Raw genomic sequence first — 26,374 nt, forward strand, 5'->3', positions numbered from 1 at the left:
GTTTTATTTAGCCATCGTTGATGTTTTGGATTTTTTTGTATAAAATCTTGCAGTGGGGAGGAGCTATATGATGGAAGATGTTGTAAACTAAGATGGCATCTGCATATTTAACAGTATTGTTTCAGTTCAGGCGTTTTTTTTTTTTTTAATATCCAACAGTGGTGGTTTTTGGTTTTCTGTTTTTTTCCATATATAAGGCGCACTGGATTAGAAGGCGCACTGTCTATTTTGGAGAAAATTTAAGACTTTTAAGTGCGCCTTTTAGTCGTGAAAATACTGGATATATGCTCCACTCATTGGCTGTCACTAAGGACGATAGGCGCCCTATCCATATGAGTGGGACGACTGGCAGCCGTCATACGCGTATTTTTGTGCGAAAGAGAGCGTGAGGGAGATAAATGAGCGCACACTTTACGCGTGTGTTGTGTTTGGAGGGGGGTGCTGGAGCTAGCCGAGCGCGTCGTCCTGCACTTGCAAGCGCACCACGGGGATGGCCGGCGGTGGTTAGGCGGGTGGCTCGACCGCATCTCTCGGGGCTCGAGTGGGAGAGGCGTGTTTCCGCCGCGGCACCCCCGCAGCCCTCCCACCCGCTCCCACGCTCCACCTGCTCCCTCCCTCCCTTTCTCCCTTTCTCCCTCCCTCCTTCCATCGCACCCGTATGGACCGCCGAGAGTCGGGCGAGATCCCCTCGCCGGCGTGTTCCGTCGGGGAGCGGCTCGCTCGCGACGACGGCGACATGACGGTGGAGAACATTCCTGACGGGTCCGAGGCGAACCTGACCACCCTGCCGTACTTGGGCTGCTCGGATCGCGGTGGCGGCGGCTGCGAGCGCGTCGTCATCAACATCTCCGGTTTGCGCTTCGAGACGCGGCTGCAAACTTTCAGCCAGTTCCCCGAGACGCTCCTGGGCGACCCTCGCAAGAGAATGCGTTACTTTGACCCTCTGCGCAACGAGTACTTCTTTGATCGGAACCGGCCCAGTTTTGACGCTATCCTCTACTTTTACCAATCTGGTGGGCGCATCAGGAGACCCGTCAACGTCCCCATCGACATATTTTCCGAGGAGATTCGCTTTTATCAACTGGGCGAGGACGCCATGGAGAAATTCCGTGAGGACGAAGGTTTCATCAGGGAAGAGGAGCGCGTCTTGCCCCAGAACGACTTCCAGAGGCAAATCTGGCTCCTGTTCGAGCACCCGGAGAGTTCGGGTCCGGCACGAGGGATCGCCATCGTGTCCGTGCTGGTCATCCTCATTTCCATCGTCATCTTCTGCATGGAGACTCTCCCGGAGTTCCGCGACGAGCGCACGCCGACCCGCAACGCCACGGACGGCGGGGGCGCGCCGGGCCCCAGCCCCTTCACCGACCCCTTTTTCATCATCGAAACTCTCTGCATCATCTGGTTCTCCTTCGAGCTCCTGGTGCGCTTCTTCTCGTGTCCCAGCAAAGCCTCCTTCTCCAGGAACATCATGAACATCATCGACATCGTGGCCATCATCCCCTACTTTATCACGCTGGGCACCGAGCTGGCCGAGACGGAGAGCAACGGGGGCCAGCAGGCCATGTCCCTGGCCATCCTTCGGGTGATCCGCCTGGTGCGCGTCTTCCGCATCTTCAAGCTCTCACGCCACTCCAAGGGGCTCCAGATCCTGGGGCAGACCCTCAAGGCCAGCATGCGAGAACTGGGCTTGCTCATTTTCTTCCTCTTCATCGGAGTCATCCTCTTCTCCAGCGCCGTCTACTTCGCCGAGGCGGACGACCCCACTTCCAGCTTCAGCAGCATCCCCGATGCCTTCTGGTGGGCGGTGGTCACCATGACCACGGTGGGCTATGGAGACATGCACCCGGTGACCATTGGGGGGAAAATCGTGGGATCCTTATGCGCCATCGCCGGCGTGCTGACCATCGCTTTGCCCGTGCCGGTCATCGTTTCCAACTTCAACTACTTCTACCACCGCGAGACGGACGCCGACGAGCAGCCGGCGTCGAGCGAACCCCCCGCCGACGAGCTCCTCCGGCCACGGGTGTCCTGCGACTCTTTCGCAGGGGTGGGCAACCCCCTCGTCGGCTCAGAGGAGCCAGACAAGCGGCCTCATGGAAACAGTCAGAACTGCGTCAACATCACCAGGATGTTCACGGATGTCTAAAGTCGACAGGGTCGTTTTGGAACGGTGATATCTTTTTATTTTTTATTTTTGATTATTGTTCATATCTGTGGAAAATGAATGTTTCTTCAACCAACTTTTTCTGTGTTTTTTTTCCTCACATGGAAAGTTTGATTTGGACTTTGGGGTGAAATTTCAGGATGGAGAGAGAAGTGCATTTGAAAGCCGGGGGCACCTCTAGCTTAAATGCTACCTTGGGCATGGTTGCTCCTCGGCCCCCCGACCCTCAACGAATTATAAGAAATACTCTAGGTTTATTAATACAGCAGTCGTTTCAATGAAGAGAAAGACATTTTATGACCTTACACACATATTTTTTGTAGATCTTTTGTGCAACATAAAGTCGGATTACCAACAACTCACATTTCGATATTTTTGGATTACATAACAAAGTGAATCACCCATTTAAAAAAAAAAAAAAAACATTTTTTTCCTTACAAAAATATTGTAATCAAACACATACATGGCCCCAAGATGTCGTGTACAATTAAATCTATTTGACAAAATGAAAAATCCCATAGGTGAACAATACGTGTTTTTTTGCACATTACATTGGACCCCCACTTTTTTGTTTTTCATTAGTTTTAGCTGACAAAAACTAACCTTCATGGAAATCAAAGCACATTCTGACTTCATTTCAATGTCAAATGCACCTTCATTAGTTTGCGTGCCGTGTGTACCTGGTATTTTTATTTAATTTTAGGTGCTCCTGCAAACCAACACCTGAACACCTGACCACTTGGCCTGGATCATCTGGAAAAACATGCAGTCAATGAGCATGAAAGCTAAATTCTCAGAAGTGGCCAAAGACACTCCATCATTTGCATGCAAAAATGCAAACTAAAAGGTAATAAGCGCACATTTCTTATCCATCCTGAAAATGTACCTCTACTTATTCATGGGAGTTCTATTTTTGAGTCTATTTTTAAAGTATTCATCTTCACGCTGATTTAAATTTTTAACTGTTTGTTTATTTTTGTGAGAAAATGTGTTAAATAAGTGGCTTGTTTAACATGTTTATATTGTAGCATTCATACATTAATAACCCTTTATGGTGCCTATATACTGTACATATCTTTAAGTGGTGGAGGGATGAAAAAGTGATGTAATGTACATTCACAGGTCACTTTATTAGGCACGCCAGAACAATATAATGTATTTTTTAAACCATTTTATGAATGGAAACTGGTGTCAACGGAGGTTAAAAGACATTTTTGCCACCTTCATTTCAAGACGATACTGCTTGCTACTGGCACATTTTGGCTATTGCACCGATATTGCTACGATTATATTATTCAGGTGTGCCTAAGGTGTGAAATGTTGGATTGTTAAGTGATTAGTGTTCTTTATATATGTCTATTTTTTTAATCAAAATAGCTTATGGGGATTATTAATCAGGTATGCTTTCAGTAGTAATGATAATTTTAAACTCCACTTTTTAATCAATTCAGAGTTGCCTACACTGTATAAATACTGTAAAGTTAATTGTAAATAAAATTGTAATTGTGAAGTGACATTTATTTACATTTTGTTTTTTCCGGCTCATGGGGCCAAGAGGAAATCCCAAGATTGCACTTCCACATGCAGTTTCCATGACAACGCCGTTTCCCCCAGCAACAAAATAGGGCTTCCCTGTTTTTGCATCCCATAAACAAACAGCTATTAATTCTTCGTTTCATGGCCTGTTTTAGGATCATTTGGACTAAATCCACATTTTGAGGGTCCTCATTTAAGTAGGTCAACAATAGATTTGGTCTTTTTTTTAAAATACTTCAAAATGAATCAAATCATACTTTTTATAGTAAATCATAATATATACAAAATTATTTTTTTAAAAATCAGTCAGGTTGTGTGGCAAAGTTGTTTTATTTTGAAAGTGTTGTTTCAATCAGTAGCACAATACTCCCATCTAGCGAATGACTTGAGCTAATACATTACAAGAATTGTGATTATTATGTAACAGGTACACGAATATGTATTTTGTGCCAAGGCTTCGCCCTCACAGCTCTAGGGTCATGGGTTCAAATCCAGGTCACATCTACCTGTTTGGAGTATGCATGATCTCCCCGGTCCTGTGTGGGTTTCCTCCAGGTACTCCGGGTTCCACCCACATTCCAAAAACATGCATGACAACCTGATTGGACACTCTAAATTGCCCCTAGGTATGACTCTAAGAGTGAATGGTTGTCCCTCTCCTCATGCCCTGTGATTGGCTAGCCACCAATTCAGTCTATCCAACAACCCTGACCTGAAGGTCAGCTGGGATAGGCTCCAGCACCCCCCCACGACCCTAGCGGTTCAGCAAATCTCATCTCATTTTCTGAACATGGAATCTCCACACAGGCAGACCTGGATTTGAACCCTGGTCCCTAGGCTAACTACACACCCGCCAGTCCACCCGGTTCAGAAAATGAATGAGAAAAAGGGTATTTTGTTTCCAGTTTCTAATGTTGTGTTGTTATATTAACATATAAACACTGAGAAAAAACTATTTTGAGCCTTTTCAGGGGGCAGAAATCCAATAATAAAACATTGCAAGTTCCACTTTCCTTTCATTTAAAATAAACATCTGCTCCAGAACTAGGGCATGAAATGGGACATTCTGAATAAGTAAACTTGTTTAGTGGTTCCTTTTTCTTTAGTTTTAATTCTAGCAACATAAAATGAATCTTTACTTTGGTAAATTTGTCCAATGTAATTTTTTTTCCTATTATAAGAATAGAAAAGTCTACACACCAGGTTTGACTTTTTTTTTTTTTACAAAACAAAACACATAAATCATGTTCATGAAATGCTGACTAACTACATCCCATAATGACTCTTACACGCTCTATCTGTTTTGCCGACCACTTGCTTTTGTCCTTGTATAGTATGTCAGGTACTACCCTCCTTTTTTTTGACTTTGTACCTGTCTGTGTCCTTCATTGACATTTTTTTTTAATCTTCTCCTCCACAGAAGCGGGCATAGTTTGGACCACCCAGTGAACACATATTGGAAAAAAATATATATCGGATACTGGGAAGATGCGCGTGCACCAAATGGGCATTGTCACTGTGGCAATGTTCTTTTCTTCCTCAGTCCGGTTGCTACGGAAACCGGATCCCTGGAGATGCTCGTCAGCAGTGGGAGGAAGCCAGGTGCTTCAGGTCACATGACCATGTTTCACGTGGCACGCCAGAGATGAATGGGTGAGATTTACTATCAATTTCACTTTTTCGGTGGCAATGGCAATGAATGAGTTCAACAAAAATGTTCGGTTTTGTTAAAAAATGTTTAATATACTCTCAGTCATTTGCTGGGACAAAAGCAATGCAATGTATGAACTGGAAGCGCAAAATGCAACCTAAGGAGCCAAATTCAAAGCATCTTAGCTTTGCCTACAATGTCATCACATTTTGTCTTCTCATCATAACACCTGCCTGCAAATTTGAATAAAATAGGCTAATAAGTTATTTCAGGGATTTTTTTCTCTGACCTCTGTTAACTTTGATCACCATACTAAAATTTTGAGTGCCCTATGACTTAGTGGCAACCAGTCTCAGGTATTGTCAACTGGGATAGGCTCCAGCACCCCGTGACCCTCACTTGGACAAGTGTTATCTAAAATAGATGGGTTAAAACAAACAAGCTCAAACAAACTACAACTGCCCAGACAAAACTAGTTTGATTCAACATCATGGGATTAATTATTCTATAATATTACATATTAATCAATAAGACCAAAAAAATAAAAAATCGGGCTCAGAGAATCAATGCGTAGGGTCTCCTGAATATACTCAGCAAATTCTATTCCAATCTGTCCACAAATGACCGAGGACAAGCGATTTAATTTAGTGTCCACAAGAACAACAACAATAAAGTGAGTGGCCTTTACAGCCCTCCCCAAAAACTTTAAGTTTGCACTTCTCAAACACAAGGTTAACTAAAAACGGTAGTTAGATAAGAAAAAGTGAATTTGGGGCACACTGAGTCATTTTTGATTAGTATCTATGTCCCACCGTCATCCATTATTCGTAGAGTACCTCAAGGAGACGTTGCTTCCTCCCTCTTAGGACTTCCTTTTACCCGAGCGTAGGCCCTTTAAAGACCAGTAATCTTTATAAAGTGCCATCATGCACACGTCAAAGAGCAAAAAGTCGGACGAACGGACAGATTTGTGACTTACCTCCATTTCCAACAGTCTCCATCCAAGAACAGGCGGTAGGACAGACAAAAATGCAGAGAACTGTGAATAATTGCGACAAAAGCACCCCCGGTTTTTATTCAAATATAAAAATAATTTGATGCTTGAGCTTTCAGTGAAGTTCAATTGGCCGTGAGAATTTTTTTAGCATAAATATGCACATTTCTAGCAGCTTTAATGGCAGCAAATGAGTTAAAAATAATAATGTTGTTCTTCCTCTGGCTAAGATGCACATTCCCATGTGTGGCCCCAGGTGCGAGAAAAAAGTTGCAAAGTTGCAAATATGCAAATTTCTAGCACGTTTCATGGTAGACAATGAATTAAAAATAATAATGTTGTTCTCCCTCTGGCAAAGATGCCCCCTCCTTGCTTAATAATGTGATGTATGTTTTTGCAATGAAATTCAGGCTTGGCCCCAGGAGCGAAAATAATGCCAGCAGAAACAAGCATTGAAAAGCCGGGCCCGCCATTTGGCGTCCAAACAACCTTCTACTGTGAATGGACGACCCTCAAACTTCAGCTGGGGTGGACGTCGCTCACTGCTGGTGAAATCCAAAAGGTAGCATTGATCTTCTCCTTGACAAGTTTTCATCCCCATGACTCAGGGGCTATCTATGTAAATCCCTCACGTCCCACTACAACACAGTGGACGTCTCTGCAGCATGCAGAGACGTCCACTGCAGTACTTTCCCTCCCTCTCTCCAAACCAGACTCGTTTTTTTTTTTTACCCCCATCACACTAAACCTACGCTGGACCACCGCCATGATCATTATTAATATTTCTTTTCCTTCCTGAACCTCCCACCAAAGAGAGTATCATTTCAAAGCCGACTTTGCTGTAATGGAACTCCCTTTCCCCCCGAGGAAATGCATCACTTGGCTTGCTTGATTTCTCAGTGTGGGCACGCACGCATGGACTCAGGCAACAAAAGGGGATCCCTGCTTCAGTAACACTGACTCACCTGCCTCCTGAATCATGCTCGTGTCCAATTTTGTATTTATTCTTTTGAATAGTAATGTTGTGGTGTCCTTTTGCACCTGACCTGCTTGCAAAAATCACAGTTTTCTTCAGTTTTCACGCTCCTGTTGTGCAATTGGCACGTGTCCCAATACTTTTGTCCATGATAGGTCATTTGTTTTTTTTGGGGTGGTGAAGAAATGACATGAGGGTTGGGCAAAAACATTTTTGTAGTTTTAGTAATCAGTTGTAAAATAGGAAAGGATGTATACATGGACGTGTGAATGGGATTCAATGAAAGGTTTTTGGTCAATAACAATATCCACAAAACAAAGGAATCAATGAACATCTCAGATTAAAAAGAAGTGAGCCAGAATTGCCTCTAATTAAAGAGAAAGTGACAACAAAAGTCATCTTGAATTCCCTTAAATCAGCAGGAAATAACCTAAAATGAATAAGAAGTGATTGCAAATGACCTTTAAATGACCCAGAATTGCCTCGAAATAAACAAAAAAACTACTTTTACTTTCCAAGTGCCATCCTTTCTGTGATGTTCATTTGATTTTGTCCCCTCCCGTTGGGCTTCCATCTGACAACCCGCCATTCCATCCCCCTTTCACCTCACCATCTGCACCCCGTTTTTCTGTGCCAAACCGCTTCGGAGTGCCTCAAACTAGTATTCTAAAGTGGCCATAATTCCCCGATAAGGATGAAAGGCATCGGCGTATAGAAGGTGTAGACAGTAGAACATCAAACACGCGACAGGCGTCCAATTCCTTGGTTAAAGTCGTCCCCCGTCTCATAAATAATGTCACGGGGAAGCTAGGAAAGCCATTATGGAGGCAGCCTTGATGGAAGCTGCCAACGCTAACCTTGGCAAAGCCTCGTAAATCAAAAGCCCCCTTCCCACCCCGCCTTTCGCCCATATGTGACGGGAATCCCGCTGACCTTTAGGCCTCTCTCCCGAAGTCACGTTCTGCCGTCACTTACCCGCGCTCTGAGGACACGACGCCATCGAGCCGTTTTGTGCCGACGGCTTAAAATAGCCGCAGTGGCGCTTTAGATCTATTTCTGTCAGTGTTTTTATTTTTTTTATGTCTTATTAATGGACACTTTGTTGCCGGGTAAGCTTGAAAACCATTTGCCCTTCCCGGTAAAGATGAGTTGCACATTCATCAGCGTCAATGGCATTCAAAGATAACATTTGTCCTCCCAGTTTAAGTGGATGGGATGTCTGTTTTTGTCAATGTTATTTAGGAGGAGTCGTCTTTAAAGTAGTAAGGTAAAGACTCCCAATGTCTAATATTTAACATATTGAGTTAACTCTAGCAACTTTACATCCCTGCATTATGTATTCTGTACTTTTTAAATTTTTCATTTCATTTACACAGTGTGCTATTTTTTCCTCTTTTTCTGTCACGTTTTAAATAATTCATTTTCCCACAGCAAGCACCCTAAACAGAATTGGTTACAGTCCAAACAGTGTAACAGAGTATTTTAAAAATCTTTTTTAGTCATTGTAATGATATAGCATGCACTTTTCAAAAGGGTTTAGCATTGAATTAACTAAAGCATTCAAATGTTTTCATCCTTTCATTATTTTTTCACAATGTTCACTTTATTTTTCACTTTCCCTTGTTATTATTTCTTTACAGTATTATTTTATTAGTATTCATTTTAATAGTACAAGTCGTAGTAGTAGTAGTAGTAGTCGTAGTAGTCGTAGTAGTCGTAGTAGTCGTAGGAGTCGTAGGAGTCGTAGTAGTCGTAGGAGTCGTAGTAGTCGTAGGAGTCGTAGTAGTCGTAGTAGTCGTAGGAGTCGTAGTAGTCGTAGTAGTCGTAGGAGTCGTAGTAGTCGTAGTAGTCGTAGTAGTCGTAGGAGTCGTAGTAGTCGTAGTAGTCGTAGTAGTCGTAGTAGTCGTAGTAGTCGTAGTAGTCGTAGTAGTCGTGGTAGTATCAGTAGTAGTGGTAGTGTCAGTAGTAGTGGTAGTGTCAGTAGTAGTGGTAGTGTCAGTAGTAGTAGTAGTATCAGCAGTAGTAGTATCAGCAGTAGTAGTATCAGCAGTAGTAGTATCAGCAGTAGTAGTGGGGGTTCATTTGTAATATCATTTTATCATTTTAATAATAGATAATGCACCTTTAAAAAGTACTTTATTTGAATTACTTCAAGAAGCATATCCTATATTTAAAACCATGCATTATTTATTTGATGCTTTTTTTAAACCATTTCATTTACGCAGTGTTCTATTTTTATCCTCTTTATTTTTCATGTTTATAAATAATTCATTTTCACACACGGAGGCACCTATTTCCAAATAGAAAAAAATAGTAAATATGCTCTCTTGACCATGAAAAAACAAGGTTTACCCCATGAATTCCCAATACTACAAATAGCATTTTATACGTCTTTATTTTAGTAGTACAAGTAGTAGTAGTGGTGCATTAGTATGTAGATTTTTTTTTAAATTTTCATTTAATGAAGGCAATGTTCTATTCATGTTTTAATAATGTTACACCCTCATTTTAAAACAAAAAAAAATCATATTGATTTGTACTAGAGAGCAAACTTTTTGACCATTAATTCTCATCCATGACCGTCTACAGCTGCAATTAATTGCGTCATAGTCTGTAACCCTCCACCTCAAATCATAAAAAAACAACCTAATTTCACTCTGCGCACTTTTTTCCCTCCAGGCTGGTCGGCGAGATCTTCCTCCCTCCCGCGGTCCCACCTTTTCATTTGGAAGCCCTCATCCTCAGCATCACAAGCGCGACGGAGGAAGGAGGGAGAGGAGGGGAGGGGGGCCGCGAGGACACACCCGCCCGCGCACCGTCGCCTTCGGCCGGCGCACACGGCGGAGAGGATGCAGCAGAAGCAGTGGCGGCGGCGGCGACCGTCACCATGAAGTGATCATCGGCGCTCCCGCATATCGGAAAAGGGCCCAATTACCCACGTCGTCGCTCATCATTTCAGACACGAGATTCAAGGCTTTTTCTCCCGAGAAAAAGGGAGCGGCGCAGAGCAGCGGCAGGGAAAAAAACACCAACATGTCCGCAGGTATGTGCATCATACAATCATACAATATTGGCATGTTTTGGTATTTTTCACTCTGCCTTTTTTGGGGGGGAAAAAGAGAGGAAAACTGTGACAGAGTCCTCCCACTCATCACCCTTGCAGCGAAGAGAATACATTTTTCTTCCCTTGGCTGCTGTTTCCTTGGGCTCTTCAATTATTCACGTGTGTTTTTGAATATTTCAAACGCAGCAGCTCGCCGTATTCTAGATGGCCCTGCCTTTAAAAAAAAAAAAAGAAAAAGTGATTTACGTTGCGTCCGTCCGGCGCCCGACCCGAATCCGGAGCGGGCGCTACCTTTTAACGTGAGCGCGTGCGCGCGTGTCGGACTGCAGTGATGTTGTCGCCGGGCGCCGGCCGCATTGTCGTTCGTGTTCACGCATGGTTTGGTGGGGGAGAAGAGAGGGGGGGGGGATAAAAAAAAAGGGGACCGGTGGGTTTGACTCGGAAACGGCACGATGCGGCAGATAGGGCGTCGTAATTTACGAGGTGCCGCGCCGACGGCGCCTGCATCGAGGAGGCAATTGACATGCAAGACGCGGAGTCCACTAGCGTGTTAATTGGGGCGGCGGAGCAAGTTTCAGGCGACAGCTTGACGGAGGTACGAGTCTGGGAAGTAGGTCTGGAGTTTATCTGACCTTGTTGTGTCGCCGTTCCCTCCGCAGTTCCGCCCTGAGAGAGGCCCCCCCGGACCGAGTCCCCGCACCCCGCCCCGGATCGGCGGACGCTCACCGCAAGGATGACGGTGGCCGCCGGCGAGCCGTCCGACGAGGCGGCGGCGCACCCGGGACACCCGCTGGACTACGACCCGGAGGCGGACCACGAGTGCTGCGAGCGGGTGGTCATCAACATCTCCGGGCTTCGTTTCGAGACCCAGCTGAAGACTCTCTCGCAGTTCCCCGAGACCCTCCTGGGGGACCCCAAGAAGAGGATGCGCTACTTCGACCCGCTGCGGAACGAGTACTTTTTCGACAGGAACAGACCCAGCTTCGACGCCATCTTGTACTACTACCAGTCGGGCGGACGGCTGCGGAGACCGGTCAACGTCACGCTGGACATCTTTTCCGAGGAAATCCGCTTCTACGAGCTGGGCGACGAGGCCATCGAGATTTTCCGCGAGGACGAGGGCTTCATCAAAGAGGAGGAGCGCCCCCTCCCCGACAACGAGTTCCAGAGACAAGTCTGGCTTCTCTTCGAGTACCCGGAGAGTTCGGGTCCGGCCCGGATTATCGCCATCATCTCGGTCATGGTCATCCTCATTTCCATCGTCAGCTTCTGTCTGGAGACCCTCCCCATCTTCCGCAACGAGGAGGACGGCATGCATAAGTCCCAGTCCCAGATATTTTCCCCGGAGACCAACACCACGGTCATCCGGTACACGTCCACCTACTTCACCGACCCCTTCTTCATCCTGGAGACGCTGTGCATCATCTGGTTCTCCTTCGAGTTCCTGGTGCGCTTCTTCGCCTGCCCCAGCAAAGCGGGATTCTTTGGCAACCTCATGAACATCATCGACATCGTGGCCATCATCCCCTACTTCATCACGCTGGGCACCGAGTTGGCCGACAGTCCGGACGACGGCCAGGCCGGCCAGCAGGCCATGTCCCTGGCCATCCTGCGAGTCATCCGCCTGGTGCGTGTCTTCCGTATCTTCAAGCTCTCCCGCCACTCCAAGGGGCTCCAGATCCTGGGCCAGACCCTCAAGGCCAGCATGCGAGAACTGGGCCTGCTTATCTTCTTCCTCTTCATCGGAGTCATCCTCTTCTCCAGCGCCGTCTACTTTGCCGAAGCCGACGAGCGCCAGTCCCAGTTCGAGAGCATCCCCGATGCCTTCTGGTGGGCCGTGGTGTCCATGACCACGGTGGGCTACGGCGACATGGTCCCTACCACCATCGGGGGCAAGATCGTGGGCTCCTTGTGCGCCATCGCCGGCGTACTGACCATCGCCTTGCCCGTACCCGTCATCGTCTCCAACTTCAACTACTTCTACCACCGCGAAACGGAAGGCGAGGAGCAGGCGCAGTACCTGCAGGTCAACGCGCCCAAGAGCGAGTCGGGCGAGGAGTTGAAGAAGAGCCGCAGCGGATCCACCATCAGCAAGTCGGACTACATGGAAATCCAGGAGGCCGTCAATCACAGCAACGAGGACTTCCGCCGGGAAAACCTCAAGACCGCCAACTGCACGTTAGCCAACACAAACTACGTCAACATCACCAAGATGCTCACGGACGTGTAGTTGATAGACCACAAACAAAACTAAGAAAAACGATTCAAAGGCAATAGAATTCAGGAGCCAGATGCTCTTCACGCCACGCTCTTCACTCCTGCCCTTAAAACTACCACACGGAAGCAAATTTGCATGGATGTCACAGCGAGGAAACAAACAAACAAAAACAAGCTTTTTAAAGAGCTGATGCCACACCTTGAAGTCACTGCTTTCGCCGCAAAATACATAGAATAGAGAAGAAAAAAAAAACGACTAGTTCCACTGCCAGGTCTGGTTTTCGCACAGATGATAGACCCCCGAGGGCGCTGCCCACAATACGCCAGTGGCGAGACGCCCTCGCTACCGGTCCATATCCGATAAGCGCTTCGCTTTTACGTAACGTGTTGCCGCGACGCAAACTCTCTTCAAGACACTGGTCTTACACCGCAGAGCTTTGAGGACAATTTGAATGTTTGGTCACAGATTTTTTCGTCCGCTTGCGTTTTTTGTTTACACGCCGAACACAGAGTCACGTAGTCTGTAGTCACATCGTCGTCGCCAGTGGGCAGGGTCCTCCGTTTTACGGTGGTCCCGATAGTACGAAACTCATTTAGACCATTCTCGACTCTTGCGGCGCCATAGACGCTAATTTGGGGGACGGACTGTTAAATGCGACATTGGAGCAGGGGTGTCCAAGCAGAACAATAAGAAAATGTCCACCGACAGCAAAAATGTCAAGGAAAATCACAACTAATGTCACTCATTTTATCATATCAGATCAATAATTTATTCATGTCAACAGAATACTGCAATTCTATCATTTCCTACATTGATTTCAATAGCTTCTCATGTTTCAAACCCCCGAGACCCCATTCATTCATTTTCCGTACTGCTTTTCCTCACAAGGGTCGCGGGAGGCGCTGGAGTTTATAATAATAATAGTAATTGGACATAGGCTTTGTCATCATCATTGACTTGACAAAAAGCCTAATTGTCATCATACCCAGAAACTGCGTATGACAAAATTGGTAGTACTTTTCCATCAAAAGACCCAAATAAGTGATCATATCAGACTCGTAATTTGGCATTCTGCCCTCTAGTGGATCACTTACCTCTCCCTGTCCTTCACTTACCTCCAGTCAGCCAGTAGAAGGCAGATCACCGCCCAACGTCTTTTCATATTACATCACCCCAAAGTAATTACACAGAAGGGATTGTGTGTCGTGTTACCGCAAGTATAGAGTTCTGATGGATGTGGGGAAAAAACTGTCCTTAAGTCTATTTGGCCTTACTTTGTGAGACCTATAGCATCTGCCAGGGGACATCAGTTGGAACAGATTGTGACCAGGGTGGTATGGGTCCCTGATGATGTTCCTGACTCCATCCAGTGTTAAAACTAAGAAGTGGAACAAAATGTAGGTTGAACTCAAATTTCCTGCAATGATATTTTCACAATTTTAAAACCCTGGAGTAGTTTGGACATCCCTGCTCTTGACATTTAAATTACTTTTCTTATTTTGTCACAGGACAGGCATCTAATCCATTTTCAGTTGGGGGGGGGGGGGTATCTATAAGAAAGAGTAAATCATGGCAGGGTAAAATGTATTGCTATTAATGGCGCCCAATGAGGTCAAAAGAGTTTGAAATACTTTCTTTAAGAAACACAAAGGCCAAAAACCCGAAATGTTCCCGAACCTCAGAAGCCTTCGCCAGGGTGCCGTAAAAAAGCGCGTCGCCGTAGCGGATTTTACGAACCGACGCCATTGAGAAGAATGGTTGTAGTCTAGTTTTGCATGACATGCAGTTCATCCGTAGAAGCATGACTTGAAGCTTCGAGAAGAAAAACAAAAAAATGGACGTATTTACATATCATATATAGGCCTTTCTATATCTAGACAATAGGCATATACAGTACACTTTCACCAGAGACTTGAGTGGCAGATTAATGACCGAATTCCGTCCACCCTTTTACGACGGTGGTGTGAATTAGCAGCACTGTAGCAGACCCCCACCCGCCGTTGCAGGTTTGACATTTGGGGGGTCCGACGGATCCCAACCGACAGCAGAGACATTTGGCCGTGCGTCGCAGGTGCCGTTTTCAATGAACTCTCCCGCCCGCCCCGTCTATTTTTAGGCCACACCACGTGTCACGCCAACGCTGTCGGCCGCCCACGTTCGCCGCTCTCACGCGACACCCCCAAAACGTATGGGAAAATCTGAGAAAATGAGACAGCGTTTTTGTCTGGTTTGGTGCAGGTGGAAATTGGAGTTGGCCCAATGTGGTTGGAGGTGGTTTAAATTGGGTTTTTTTGTTGTTGTTGTTGTTAGTCTTACATTTTTTCATTCAATGAAGAAGCACTAGTCCGAGAAAATGTTCTCATTGGGAATTTAGTAGGGATGTTTCAGCTCACTCATTTTGAGTTACGAGTTTTAGTACAGAAAAGCAAAATGATTTTTAGCCTTTTCTTTTTTTAAATTGGATGGACCAAATAGGTAAAGCACATTTTTATTCAATAATTTTCTAGGTTTCCATTTTCAAGTATTTATAAAAGTTTCTTAAAACTGGGGAACACAGTTTTTGTTGATGTTTGATGTTGTTAGCTATAAAAAAAAACAAAGAACTTAACATTCCAGATAGAAATTGCAATAGAATCAGCATGGAAATCCTAGTTTTAACCAGCATATCAAAAACAACTCAACAAGACTTTGTTGTCAAATTGTTCCCCAGTTTAATTAAAAAAACAACAACTTTTCTACAAATTCACGTCACATTTTCATTAAAACTCCCCTACTAAATCCTCCTGAGAACAGAAATAGCATCCCCAGCGAACGTCATTCATGTACTATAACTTTCAAATAGTCCAACAAAAGTCATTTTTCTCTATGCATGTGGACATTTGTTCTGTATTTTTTCCATTCTTTCCTTACGCCGTCCAACCAGCAGTAGCAGAAACGCACAATGTTGTCTTTTGTGTTTCAAGCACACCCCAAACAAAGTGTTTTTCCCACACAATTCCACTTATATCCCCCATTTATTCCCATTCCAACTGGACTCCTGAGGAACGCTGGCAAAATCTATGCATCTGAAACCAACCCCTACCCGAGAAAGTTGCAATACGTGCAAGATGGCCCCGAACTTTTCCAACTGTGGGGCGTTTGGCCGGCCTGCATGAAAACACACAAACACACACATGGACGAAGATGACCATTATGCAATATGTTGTAAAGTGTGTGTGCGCTGAAGAAAGAATGAACGCCATTTTCACCTTCCCCCCCCCCTTGTACATAAAGGAGAATAGCGACAAACGGTAGTTTGATCTGCACTTTACAAGACAATCTGCGGACCTGAAAAACAACATGTCGTCCCGATTGATATCGCTGACCAGGAGCTGTCAATAATAATATTCATAACTCCGGAAAAATGGTGTTTTTTATTTTCCTCTGCAATTTTCTTTTCTCCTCTCTGAGGCTAATTTGAGCCCAAATCGATGAAAGGCCTCTTTGCCGCTATTTTGGGCGCTTTTCTTGGGCTTTGTAGCGAGATCGACGGGCCACAAACGCCCCCCGGTGTCTTTGACGACGAGCGCACGCTCAAAGCCAATGCCGGTTGTGCTATTTTTAGCATTCCGCTTGGAAAAGAGAAGAAGAAAAGAAGAAGGAGGAGGGAAAGAAGACTTGATAGGAGTCAAGTTCTAATTTTGATGTTGTGGGAACACATTGATGACCAATAGGAGCTGTCTTACAGTAAATTGGATTCAAGTCAGATGCCTTTTTTAGGCTTTAAATGGATTCTTTTGAGCAAAAGGCCCAGATTTCACCTCCAAATTCATCACAAAGTTTGGCACTATCCTTTAAAATACCACTTGTGAAGAGCGGAAGCTTTTAGAGCAAAATGAATCAATGCCACCCTAAAAAAAACCCTGAAAATGAATTATACAGTAAGTGTAAGCCAATGTCTGCGCTATATGCTTTAGAGATAATCATATCGTATAGCTATTTAGTGATTTTTTAATGTATTAATGTTTTTAGACTAAAAACTAACTCAACTAATATAATAAAGCTAAAAGAAATATTTTGATATCTAGCTAACCTGTAACATTTCATATCATCATCATGACTTTTTTAATGATGTTTTCTTCTATTGACTTTATATCTATATTACTACTTTTTTTTGTCTTGGCACACTAATTTTTCCCCTTTTTTTAATGAAGCTAAATAATTAAAACAATAATAAGTCCAACCAATTTTAATCACAAAATGTATTTTTAGGATTTTTTTTTAATAACAAAGACTTGTTTGTGGTGCTATTATCGCTGTATCATCATTATCGTGTATTTCTGTTAGAATAGTACTTTAAAAGTTAAAAAATACGTACTCCAATAATGATTGTTGTAATGGCTAAATCTAAACAAAAATATCTAATTGTGTAGTAATCTTTGGAGCAAAAAAATAATGTCACATTATCCAAATGTTGTTTTTAATAATAGTCGTATGACAATGAATCTTTCATATTTTTATCAGATTAACATTTTAAAACAATTTTAGATAAAAACCCTGATTTTAAGCCAATGTAGTTCAAATGGGAAAAAACTAAACATCTTTAACATATCGCACTGTATTGCGGCAAAGTGCACTCTAAAAGTTACACTTGGGCATTTGTGCCCTCTAGGGGTCCGAGGGAACTTGACGAGTAGGTTTTAGTGTAATATGCCCAATCACGACGTCTCAAATGACATTTTAAAATAAGTCAATATTTTAAATAAGACCAGTTCATCAGAGCAAATGAAAACTCCCGATGAAATGACTTGGCTTTTGTTGCTTCCCTTCCAAGTGCAACATTCAATCAGCAAACATTTCAAGCAGGAGCGAATGTCAATGTTTGCCCTTAAAAGGATTAACACGAAAACAAGCTGCATTTTCTCTAATCTCACTCGGCAATTCCCTGAAACATAAGTTCACCCGGCGGCCATCGTCAACTTTACAACTAATGCACTAATGCAACAGCTTTCTTGCAACTGGCTAAGGTCGTCCGGTGTCACCTGATGACAATTTCAACGTCTACCCAAACACAAACGATTTAGCATATCCACGTTTTTGATTCGTCGCCAATTGCAAGCCACAATTAGGTGCATACTGCCACCTACTGTACAAGAGTATACGTATACTACCACCCTTTCCTCTGACTTGATTCTCATAGTTTTTTAAATGAATTTTACGGCTTTCATCAGCATGACTGTCACGCTCCGAAACCGTTTAGGTAAAATCCTATAAACTTTTCTTTCCCCTTATTAATAGTTTTTTTACAGGTCGCTCCCATTTTACGGATGTGTCGTTAAAACAAGCTAACCCAGCAACCATTTCCCTGTGGTGTTCCATTTTTTTTTCTCACCCATTCAAAGTTTCCACACCCATGCACGTGCTGTGACTCAGCACGCGGGTTGTAAAAGCTGCTCTCGTCAGATAACAACACCATTGGGAGTGAAATAACAGGAGGCCATCATGTGTTAATTATAAGAATAATCGCACGCTCACATTGTGAAAAAAAAAACTGGACGAAGTGCAAGAGGAAGGATTTTTTTTAATGCTATTTTCAATCTGACTTTGCTTTTCGAATGTCTTCGCAAAGGGAAACCAGTTCTGCAAATCTATAAATTCACAAATTCTTGCATGTACAACAGGGGTAGGGAACATACGGCTCGAGAGCCATATGTGGCTCTTTTCATGGATCCATATGGCTCTCCACTAACCTGTGAGGTAAAATATAGAAATCACTAGTGAGAGAGCCGAGTCCCGAATGCACCAATAGGAGCGACACTGTGGCGCAAATAATGTTGTCAAAAGAAAGCAGACTTATTGTGATTAAAAAGTGGTGAAATGAAACAAAAAAAATGTAAAAATGGCACATTTGCATGTATTTTTACTTTTAAATTCTGAGAATGGCTCTTTAGAAGTAACATTAGAAAATAAGAGTAGTTTATGGCTCTCTTTTTTTAGAAAAGGTTCTTATTTCTGATCTAAAATATCGTCCATAGCCTCTAAAAGACATACCCAGAGATAAATGTAACTATACAAAGCATAGGGGCTCAGCGATTGGTCAGCGCTCCCTCCCACTGGTCACGGCAACCCATCGAGATTAGCACTTGTCTTTTGATTAGTGACTGCTGGCGGGCGTCCACACACGTCAATTAAGCTTGTACGATTGGGCGAAGCCAGGAGATATCGTGACGGGCTCGCTGCTTTTAATCTGCTTAGCCTGCCACATCTGTGGTCCGCACACAACAAAGTGTGACCCTGCAAACGCAAACAAACATGCAAAAACTGCCTTTTGAAGTTGCGACTACTCTTTTAAGCAAAATAAGGGAAATGAGCCATTTCTTTTCACGACATATTAGCCACGTCCAATATTCCATCATGTGATCGAAAATTGCGCCCAATTATGTCTTTTACAGAGGATTGTATCAAGTAAAAAAAAAGACAAAAATGGGTGTTTAATTATCATGTGTATTCATTTTTTGCAATAATTCATTCACTCTATAACTCATTTTCCACTTTATCCTCACTAGGGTTGCAGGGGGTGCTGAAGCCCATCCCAGCTGACATCCTGAATTGGTGGCCAGCCAATCACAGAACACGACAACCATTCACACTAGTCATTCCTAGGGACAATTTAAAGTGTCCATTCAGCCTACCATGCATGTCTTTGGAATGTGGGAGGAAACCGGAGTACCCGGAGAAAACCCACGCAGGCCCAGGCAGAACACGCATACTCCACATGGGTGGACCGACCTGGATTTGAACCCAGTAGCCCCACTGTGAGGCCAACGCGCTGACCACTAAGCTGGTGGGCCGCCCCTTCGCTCTATATATTTACATATATATATATAAAAACATGGTGATGGTAAAATTTCAGTGTTGCCAGGTAAGGTTTGAATGTCAGCAAGGGAGGAATGCGTTATGGGTTTGATGGATGGAGTGCTGCGTTGAAGGACAGGCACGGGAAGGGGACGTTTCAGTCACGACTTCCCGGGACTGCGGCGGGGCTCATCTTTTAGTCGTTTACCGCAGCCCCCCCTGACTATTATAGACACCCGCCATCCATTGACAGGCGCCCTGGTGTCATGATAGTAGTGATGGAGTATTGTGGACGGTGAGGTATGACAGCTTGTTTGTTGGGTGGGCTTAGAAGTGAAAAAATGCTGGCAAAATGTCAAAAAAAAGTCCAAATATGACTGAGTTTACAGATGTGACGAATGCATCATTGTACTGGTTATGACGTTCAGCAATTTTGTTGTGAAAGTTATTTAATGTTGTGGCACGTCCTGTTGATTTTGGATCATTACTGATTTTGGGGTCAATTCCTTTTTTATTTTGCGTCATTCAATATTTGGGCATTTTCTCAGTTTATTTGGGGAAAATCATGGGTCAATTCCTGTTGCTCTCGCCTCACTTGCTGTTTTTGGGGCATTCAATGATCAGCGCCTGTTGATATTGGTTTGTTTTTTGTGGCATTTCGTGGTTTTCTGTAGTCAAATGCAACAATCATCCATGCATAAGTTAGGGAAAACATCTCCAAAATAAAATAGCAAATTCTCAGTAGTATTGAAGGTTTTTCTTGTATGAATATACCATAAGTAGTGTAAGCAGAATACAAGTCAGACAAGAAAAGCACCCAGATGAATGGTAGCGATCTGGACTTAAAAGTAGTATAGGACAATTGTTCGAACCTGTATTTTATTTTGTTGTATTGCAATTAGCTTTTCATAGGAATGTCCTCTTTTAACCTTGCAGGCGTTCAAATCCCTCCCCCGTTGCCCTCCCGCTTATGCATACTTTGAGAAGTTTACACTCATGGGTGCACATAATGAGATCCTGAAGGCGGCGATCTAATATGATGGATCGCCAACGCTCCACTGTTAAGGCAAGTTTTTTGGGGAGGCGACCTTGAGGGCTGCAGTGGCGCAGTGTTCCAGGATAGCGCCGTGCTTGGACGCCGCTTACCGCAAAGTTCTACTACTACGTTGTACGTGTATTAGAAAGGCCAAAATAACAGTTAAACACATTTATCTACCTGTATTCTTACAGATTTGTCGCGTAGCGTTGCTCTGGGAATTCTTTTTCGACGCTGACATTCATAAAAACTGCAAAAAGTCACATAGAGTTCAATAACAAGCATCGAATTTGTACTTTGCTGGACTTCTTTCCCGCAATCGATACTTGACACTTTGACCAAGGTCAACGAAGGACTCGTTTCCCCTAATGACGTAGCACGTGTTTACCGCGTGTTTTTCACGCACGCCTGAGACATAAAAAAAATAAGAAAAAACAAACAATCAATTGTCTTTTCTGATGTGTTTTAGGCAGATGTGTGCAGCTGCAGGTACTCTGTCAGGTATTGGCGGGGTGGCACGATGCAGTCTAATCTCCAAGGTGACGTGGGATTGGACCGTGGTCGCCGCGTGCGCGCGCTTACTCTGCGGGAAGGATGGAAAAAAAGCCAGAGAAGGGCTGAGCCTTCCTTCACGCCACGTCAGGCGCTAAATCTCCTATCAGGGAGCTGATGGGAGGATGGGGGAGGTGGGTGGGGGGAATCCAGGTGACCCCCGTCCCGCCGTCCCCCTTCCGCATTTAAAAGCACGCCAGCGGGTGCGCGTTGTTTTGTATTTGCGCGTGTGTGACCGCTCTCCGTTGCTATCAGGTGTTCAATTATCCATCGCAAGCTTTGGTGAGTAATCCTTTAAGATTGTTTGGATTTGGTGAAGGTGATGGTGTCATTGGTACAAGGCAAAGTTTTGGGGATGTTGGTTTTTGGGTGGGTTTTTTTGCTTTTTCGGGGGTTTTTTTTTTGCTGACGTGGCAAAAAAAGGATTAGTCTCAGTGGTGAGTATTTGGGATTGTGCTGCAATGCATTAAAAAAAAGTGTTCATGGGAAGAAGAACAATAGAGCGAGATTGAAAGGTTGAATCAAGGCCGATGGACTTTTTTATTTTTGGGAGAATTTAGTTGTCTTGATTGAAAGCGTTGGAGATAACCATGACGTGAATGACCTCTATTGACTCCGTAAAGTGTAGATGGTAGTGAATCCCTTTTAAGACGGCAATGTTGGTTTTAGAAATGCTCTGAAAAGTCATTAAAATGGGATTTATTTGAATTTAACTAATGTATGGATTAAGTCCTATCACACAAAAAGGTTTAAAATAGAATAAGTGAATGTTATTTATCGTCATGATGAAGGAGTGATCACTTTGATATTGATATATTTAATACATGTTAATTATAATATTGAATACATGTGACAAAGATTTGGACTCTGACCAGTATTGCATTGATTTAACTTCTTTAAAGATTGAGGTTTTTTTTTAAATCATTATTTCTATTATGTCAGTTTACACTTATACTGAGTCTTCAGAGGAACCCGGAGTCAAGAACTCCAAAAAATATGTCTATATAAAATAAGTGAATGATATTTTTTTTCCTCATCTGTCATGCAATATTGATCAATTTGACAAATTGATTTATACTCGGACTCCTTTTCCACTGCTATTTATTTTGACCATTTATACAGCTATATTTTTACCATTATTATCATTAAATTGTAATTATATATGTTTTTATTTAGATTTGGAATATTTAGTCATATCGTTGGACTTGTATGCATTTATTTTTAATTAATTTACATTTTTGCCGACCATAGCAACATATATAAATCATCAAATTATAAATAAAGTGCAGTTTAGATAGATTTTATGTATTGCTTCAATACAGTTGGTCCTGCGCAGTAGCCATAAATTTGAATGTATTGTTTGATTGGCCAACAATAAATAGAGGGTGTTTAAAAATATGAATCAACTTGGAACCTGAAAAAAAATGATTTATTAAAAAAGATGTATATATTTCAAACCCAAAGAACAACAATCTCTAGATGGCCTTTCCTTTTGTCAAGGTGAAATTTTCCATTGGATGTCAATACATCATATAAAATTGCACCTAATGAAGTATCTGCAACATTCTAAGCAGTAATCGTGGAACACCTGATCAGCACACCGACATTCATTGGGCGTAAGCAATTTCCCGAGCAAACCTGCCGAGGTTTCACTTCCGTCAGGATCTCGAGTGGGAACAATGGGTGGGGGGGTATCAGATGGCGAGTCGTGTGCTGATCCTAACAAAAATGCTGGGGGGAAAAAAAGCCTTTATCGCAGCATGCTTGCGTTTTGTTATTCTGTCCGTTCAGGTTACGGAGAGAACCCAAGCTCCCCGGATGCCAGCCGGCAGGTCCCAGGTCCACGCGGGACCCACTTCAGCATTCCTGACGGCCAAGGAGGAGACGCACAACCATGGAGGTTTGCGCTGAAATGACAGTGGATTCGAATCCGGCTCTGAAACACTGAGCAAAACCTGCCATATCTCCATTTAGGTTCCTCTGGTTAACTTCGAAAATGTGGACGATGCGGGCATCAACTTGGGCGACCCCAGCGACTCCGGCTACCCGACGTCGCCCACGTCGGAGGCCCCGGATCCAGAGCCATCTCCCCGCCGCTTGGCGTCGCCCCGTCCGTCCCCACGGCCGTCCCCTCGCTGGGTACGCCGCGAGGGCACGTCCCCTTCCACGCCGTCCAAAGCCACTTCAAGTAGCTGCAGTCTGATCTCTAACCTGAAGCTCCTCGTGAGCGGCGAGTCGGGTTCCGACGGCGTCTTCAGCAGGATGCCGCGGGACTGCTACGACAATGAAGACTCGTTGGAGAAGGCCTCAGTGGAAGAACGGGACCAGAAGGTGGTCATCAATGTTTCGGGCTTGATGTTCGAGACCCAGATGAGCACCCTCAACCGGTTCCCGGAAACCTTACTTGGCGACCCCGTCAAACGAAGGCACCACTTCGACCCCATGAAGAACGAGTATTTCTTCGATCGTAACCGCCCTTCCTTCGACGGAGTCCTGTACTTCTACCAGTCTGGGGGCAAGGTTCGCAGGCCGGCTAACGTGCCGTTAGACGTCTTTGCCAGTGAGATCGTCTTCTACCAGCTGGGTTACGAGGCCATGGAACAATTCCGCGAGGACGAAGGTTTCATCAAAGAACCCGAGGTCCTGTTGCCCACCAACGAGCTCCAAAGACAGTTCTGGCTCCTGTTCGAGTACCCCGAGAGCTCCAGCGCCGCCAAATCTGTGGCGCTAGTCTCGGTCTCGGTCATCATTATCTCCATAGTCATCTTTTGTCTGGAGACTCTACCGGAGTTCCGAGAGGACGGCGACTTTACACCCGCCGCCGACCACCTTATTAACGGCAGTGGGCCGGGCTCCGGTCCGCGCCCGGGCGCCAAAGACCACTTGGCCTTCCTCACGGACCCTTTCTTCATCGTTGAGACCATTTGCATTATTTGGTTCTGCTTCGAAGCCGGCGTCCGCTTCGTGGTGTGTCCCAGCAAGAGCGACTTCTTCAACAACATCATGAATATCATCGACATCGTGTCCATCATCCCCTACTTCATCACGCTGGGCACGGAGCTGGCGACCTCTCCCGACGACGACACCAACTCAAGCCAGAACATGTCGCTGGCTATCTTAAGGATCATCCGCCTGGTGAGGGTATTCCGCATCTTCAAGCTCTCGCGCCACTCCAAGGGGCTCCAGATCCTGGGCCAGACCCTCAAGGCTAGCATGCGAGAACTGGGCCTGCTCATCTTCTTCCTCTTCATCGGAGTCATCCTCTTCTCTAGCGCCATCTTCTTCGCCGAAGTGGACGAGCCCCACACGCAGTTTGTCAGCATCCCCGACGGGTTCTGGTGGGCGGTGGTCACCATGACCACCGTGGGTTACGGAGATATGTGCCCCATCACCATGGGTGGGAAGATGGTGGGCACCCTGTGCGCCATCGCCGGGGTGCTGACCATCGCGTTGCCCGTTCCCGTCATCGTGTCCAACTTCAACTACTTCTATCACCGCGAGACGGAGCAAGAGGAAAAGCAGATGATCGACGCCGCCACCGAGGCGCAGAGAAACTCTCAGGCCGAAAAGCATGGCAGCTTGGCGTCCATCGACAAAAGCAACTGGAACCTAGAGAAGAACGGCTATGGCTCATAGAGCCGCCTTTTCTCCTTTTCACGGAATCGAGCCTTTACACAAGTTGTCTTGAAATCTAGAAAACTCAGCACAAGAAGAACCATCATAACAAGTGCAATTTACATCCATTCAGATGTACTGTACACACGGTAGTGCTCGCCAATTAGCATGCTGCAAATAATAAACAATACACCCCTGAATGGCGGCCCGGTAGACGAGTGGTTAGCGCCTTACATTTCTGAGATCGAGGGTTGGATCACAGGTTTGGAGCTTGCATGTTCTTCTTGGGCTTGCGTAGGTTTTCCTTGGGTTCTCCAATTTTCTCCCACACCCCAAAAATATGCATCCATACAAAAACATTTGTGTCTCTTCAGAATTAATACCAGGATTGTCCAGCCATATACTGTAAATTACTTTTTTTTGTCTTCCATTAGATGGCTAAAATAGTTTTATGAACAGGGTCTGACATATATAATCATGTTTTAAATGTAAAAAAAAAAAAGATTGTTTATCAATTTGAAGAATGATAGCGACAAAATTCTAGCAAAAAGCTTGTATGTATTACTGTATATTTGATATTTTAATTGATCATCTATAGGAAGAAATAGAAAACATGTTTTAGGAATCACTTTTATCACAACTGCAGTTAGATTTTTGTCTCAGGACAAGTTTACATTATATCACAAAGGCATGTTTCAGGTTTTGGTCAATGGGTCATTTGAGGTATGGTCAGTCCTCCCAGTCAAAATGGATTGGACAACTATCACCCCCAATGTAGTAAAATGAACCTGTACTTAAATAATACTTGACATAGTATCATTTGCATGTTGTAAATAATAATACAACTCGCATGCACATACAAAAGCTCAATCGTACAGCCACATTTCGTCTTTATGCAATAGAAAAGTGAAAGTAAAAAGAGCTCAATTGCACTGAATATTAATCTCCACATAGGCACTTTGTGAGTCTCTTTAATATATGCAGGGAAGCACATTTATCCTCACCGTTATACCAAATGTAAAAGCATATTTTCAAAGTAAAAGCGCAGAGAGGACACATTCACTTTGCACAAATGAAATGAAACAAAGTAACATTACCATTATATTGCACGGCATGCAGAAATGAGTCTCGCGCTAACATTTTTGACAAAGGAATGAAACCAATTATAAGGTCTAGTTATAATGCACGTGGCATTTTAATGTGTCTCCATGACACGTCATTTTAAATCAACTTTATCAAGCAAGCGGCCGAGAATGTAATCTTGCAATAAATGTACTTTATGCAATAATGTTTATATATGGGCATGGGGGACCAGTGGTTGACCTCACAGCAATAATTCATAGCGAATGGAAAGTAATCATCTAGTGACTTGGCTAATCAGCACTTTATGTTAGGAAGAAGCACTTATTATGGAGGACTGTTGAGTAGGGTTGCCAACCGTCCCAAAGGTATGGTAATGAATACTACTAGGGGGATTTTTTTTTTTAAAGAAAGTACCATATTTTCTTGACTATACGTTTTTTTTTTTTTTTTTTACTTTTTTATAGTTTGGAGGAAACTGCAACTAATACTTAAGGTACCAGGCACCATGGGTGACTTAATTTTTTTTGTTTACCTCATTGACCTGGTTTGTCTGCACTTTTTCTTATTAGTATAAAATGTTCTGCTTTGTATATTAACCCTCATACATATGTGTGTATTTTCTGGACTAATCTAGCAATAGGTCATAGTTTA

The 26,374-nt window shown here is 44.0% G+C and overlaps 3 protein-coding genes across 4 annotated transcripts; all 3 read left to right on the plus strand.

Moving 5' to 3' along the window:
- The first annotated feature begins 3 nt into the window (after positions 1–3).
- Positions 4–3,678, plus strand: LOC144203518 (potassium voltage-gated channel subfamily A member 3-like). Its single transcript, XM_077727005.1, has one exon. It carries the CDS (start codon positions 659–661, stop codon positions 2,144–2,146), a length of 1,488 nt encoding a protein of 495 aa, XP_077583131.1. The 5' UTR covers positions 4–658; the 3' UTR covers positions 2,147–3,678.
- Positions 3,679–5,198: 1,520 nt separating this feature from the next.
- LOC144203354 (potassium voltage-gated channel subfamily A member 2) lies at positions 5,199–15,941 on the plus strand. The gene is made up of 4 exons (XM_077726752.1): positions 5,199–5,353; positions 6,756–6,893; positions 10,001–10,364; positions 11,045–15,941. Exon 4 carries the CDS (start codon positions 11,119–11,121, stop codon positions 12,613–12,615), a length of 1,497 nt encoding a protein of 498 aa, XP_077582878.1. The 5' UTR covers positions 5,199–5,353; positions 6,756–6,893; positions 10,001–10,364; positions 11,045–11,118; the 3' UTR covers positions 12,616–15,941.
- A 4,717-nt stretch (positions 15,942–20,658) lies between these two features.
- Positions 20,659–26,078, plus strand: LOC144203588 (potassium voltage-gated channel subfamily A member 10-like). 2 transcript variants are annotated; one of them, XM_077727111.1, is made up of 3 exons: positions 20,659–21,307; positions 22,817–22,925; positions 23,000–26,078. In XM_077727111.1, the coding sequence occupies exons 2-3, from the start codon at positions 22,920–22,922 to the stop codon at positions 24,659–24,661; spliced, it is 1,668 nt and encodes a 555-aa protein (XP_077583237.1). In that variant the 5' UTR covers positions 20,659–21,307; positions 22,817–22,919; the 3' UTR covers positions 24,662–26,078. The 2 variants fall into 2 exon arrangements, with proteins under 2 accessions (XP_077583237.1, XP_077583236.1); XM_077727110.1 differs by lacking the exon at positions 20,659–21,307 and having other exon boundaries at positions 22,732–22,925.
- The last annotated feature ends 296 nt before the right edge of the window (positions 26,079–26,374 follow it).

The sequence above is a fragment of the Stigmatopora nigra genome, chromosome 10 (assembly GCF_051989575.1).
Source record: "Stigmatopora nigra isolate UIUO_SnigA chromosome 10, RoL_Snig_1.1, whole genome shotgun sequence".
NCBI classification, from domain to species: domain Eukaryota; kingdom Metazoa; phylum Chordata; class Actinopteri; order Syngnathiformes; family Syngnathidae; genus Stigmatopora; species Stigmatopora nigra.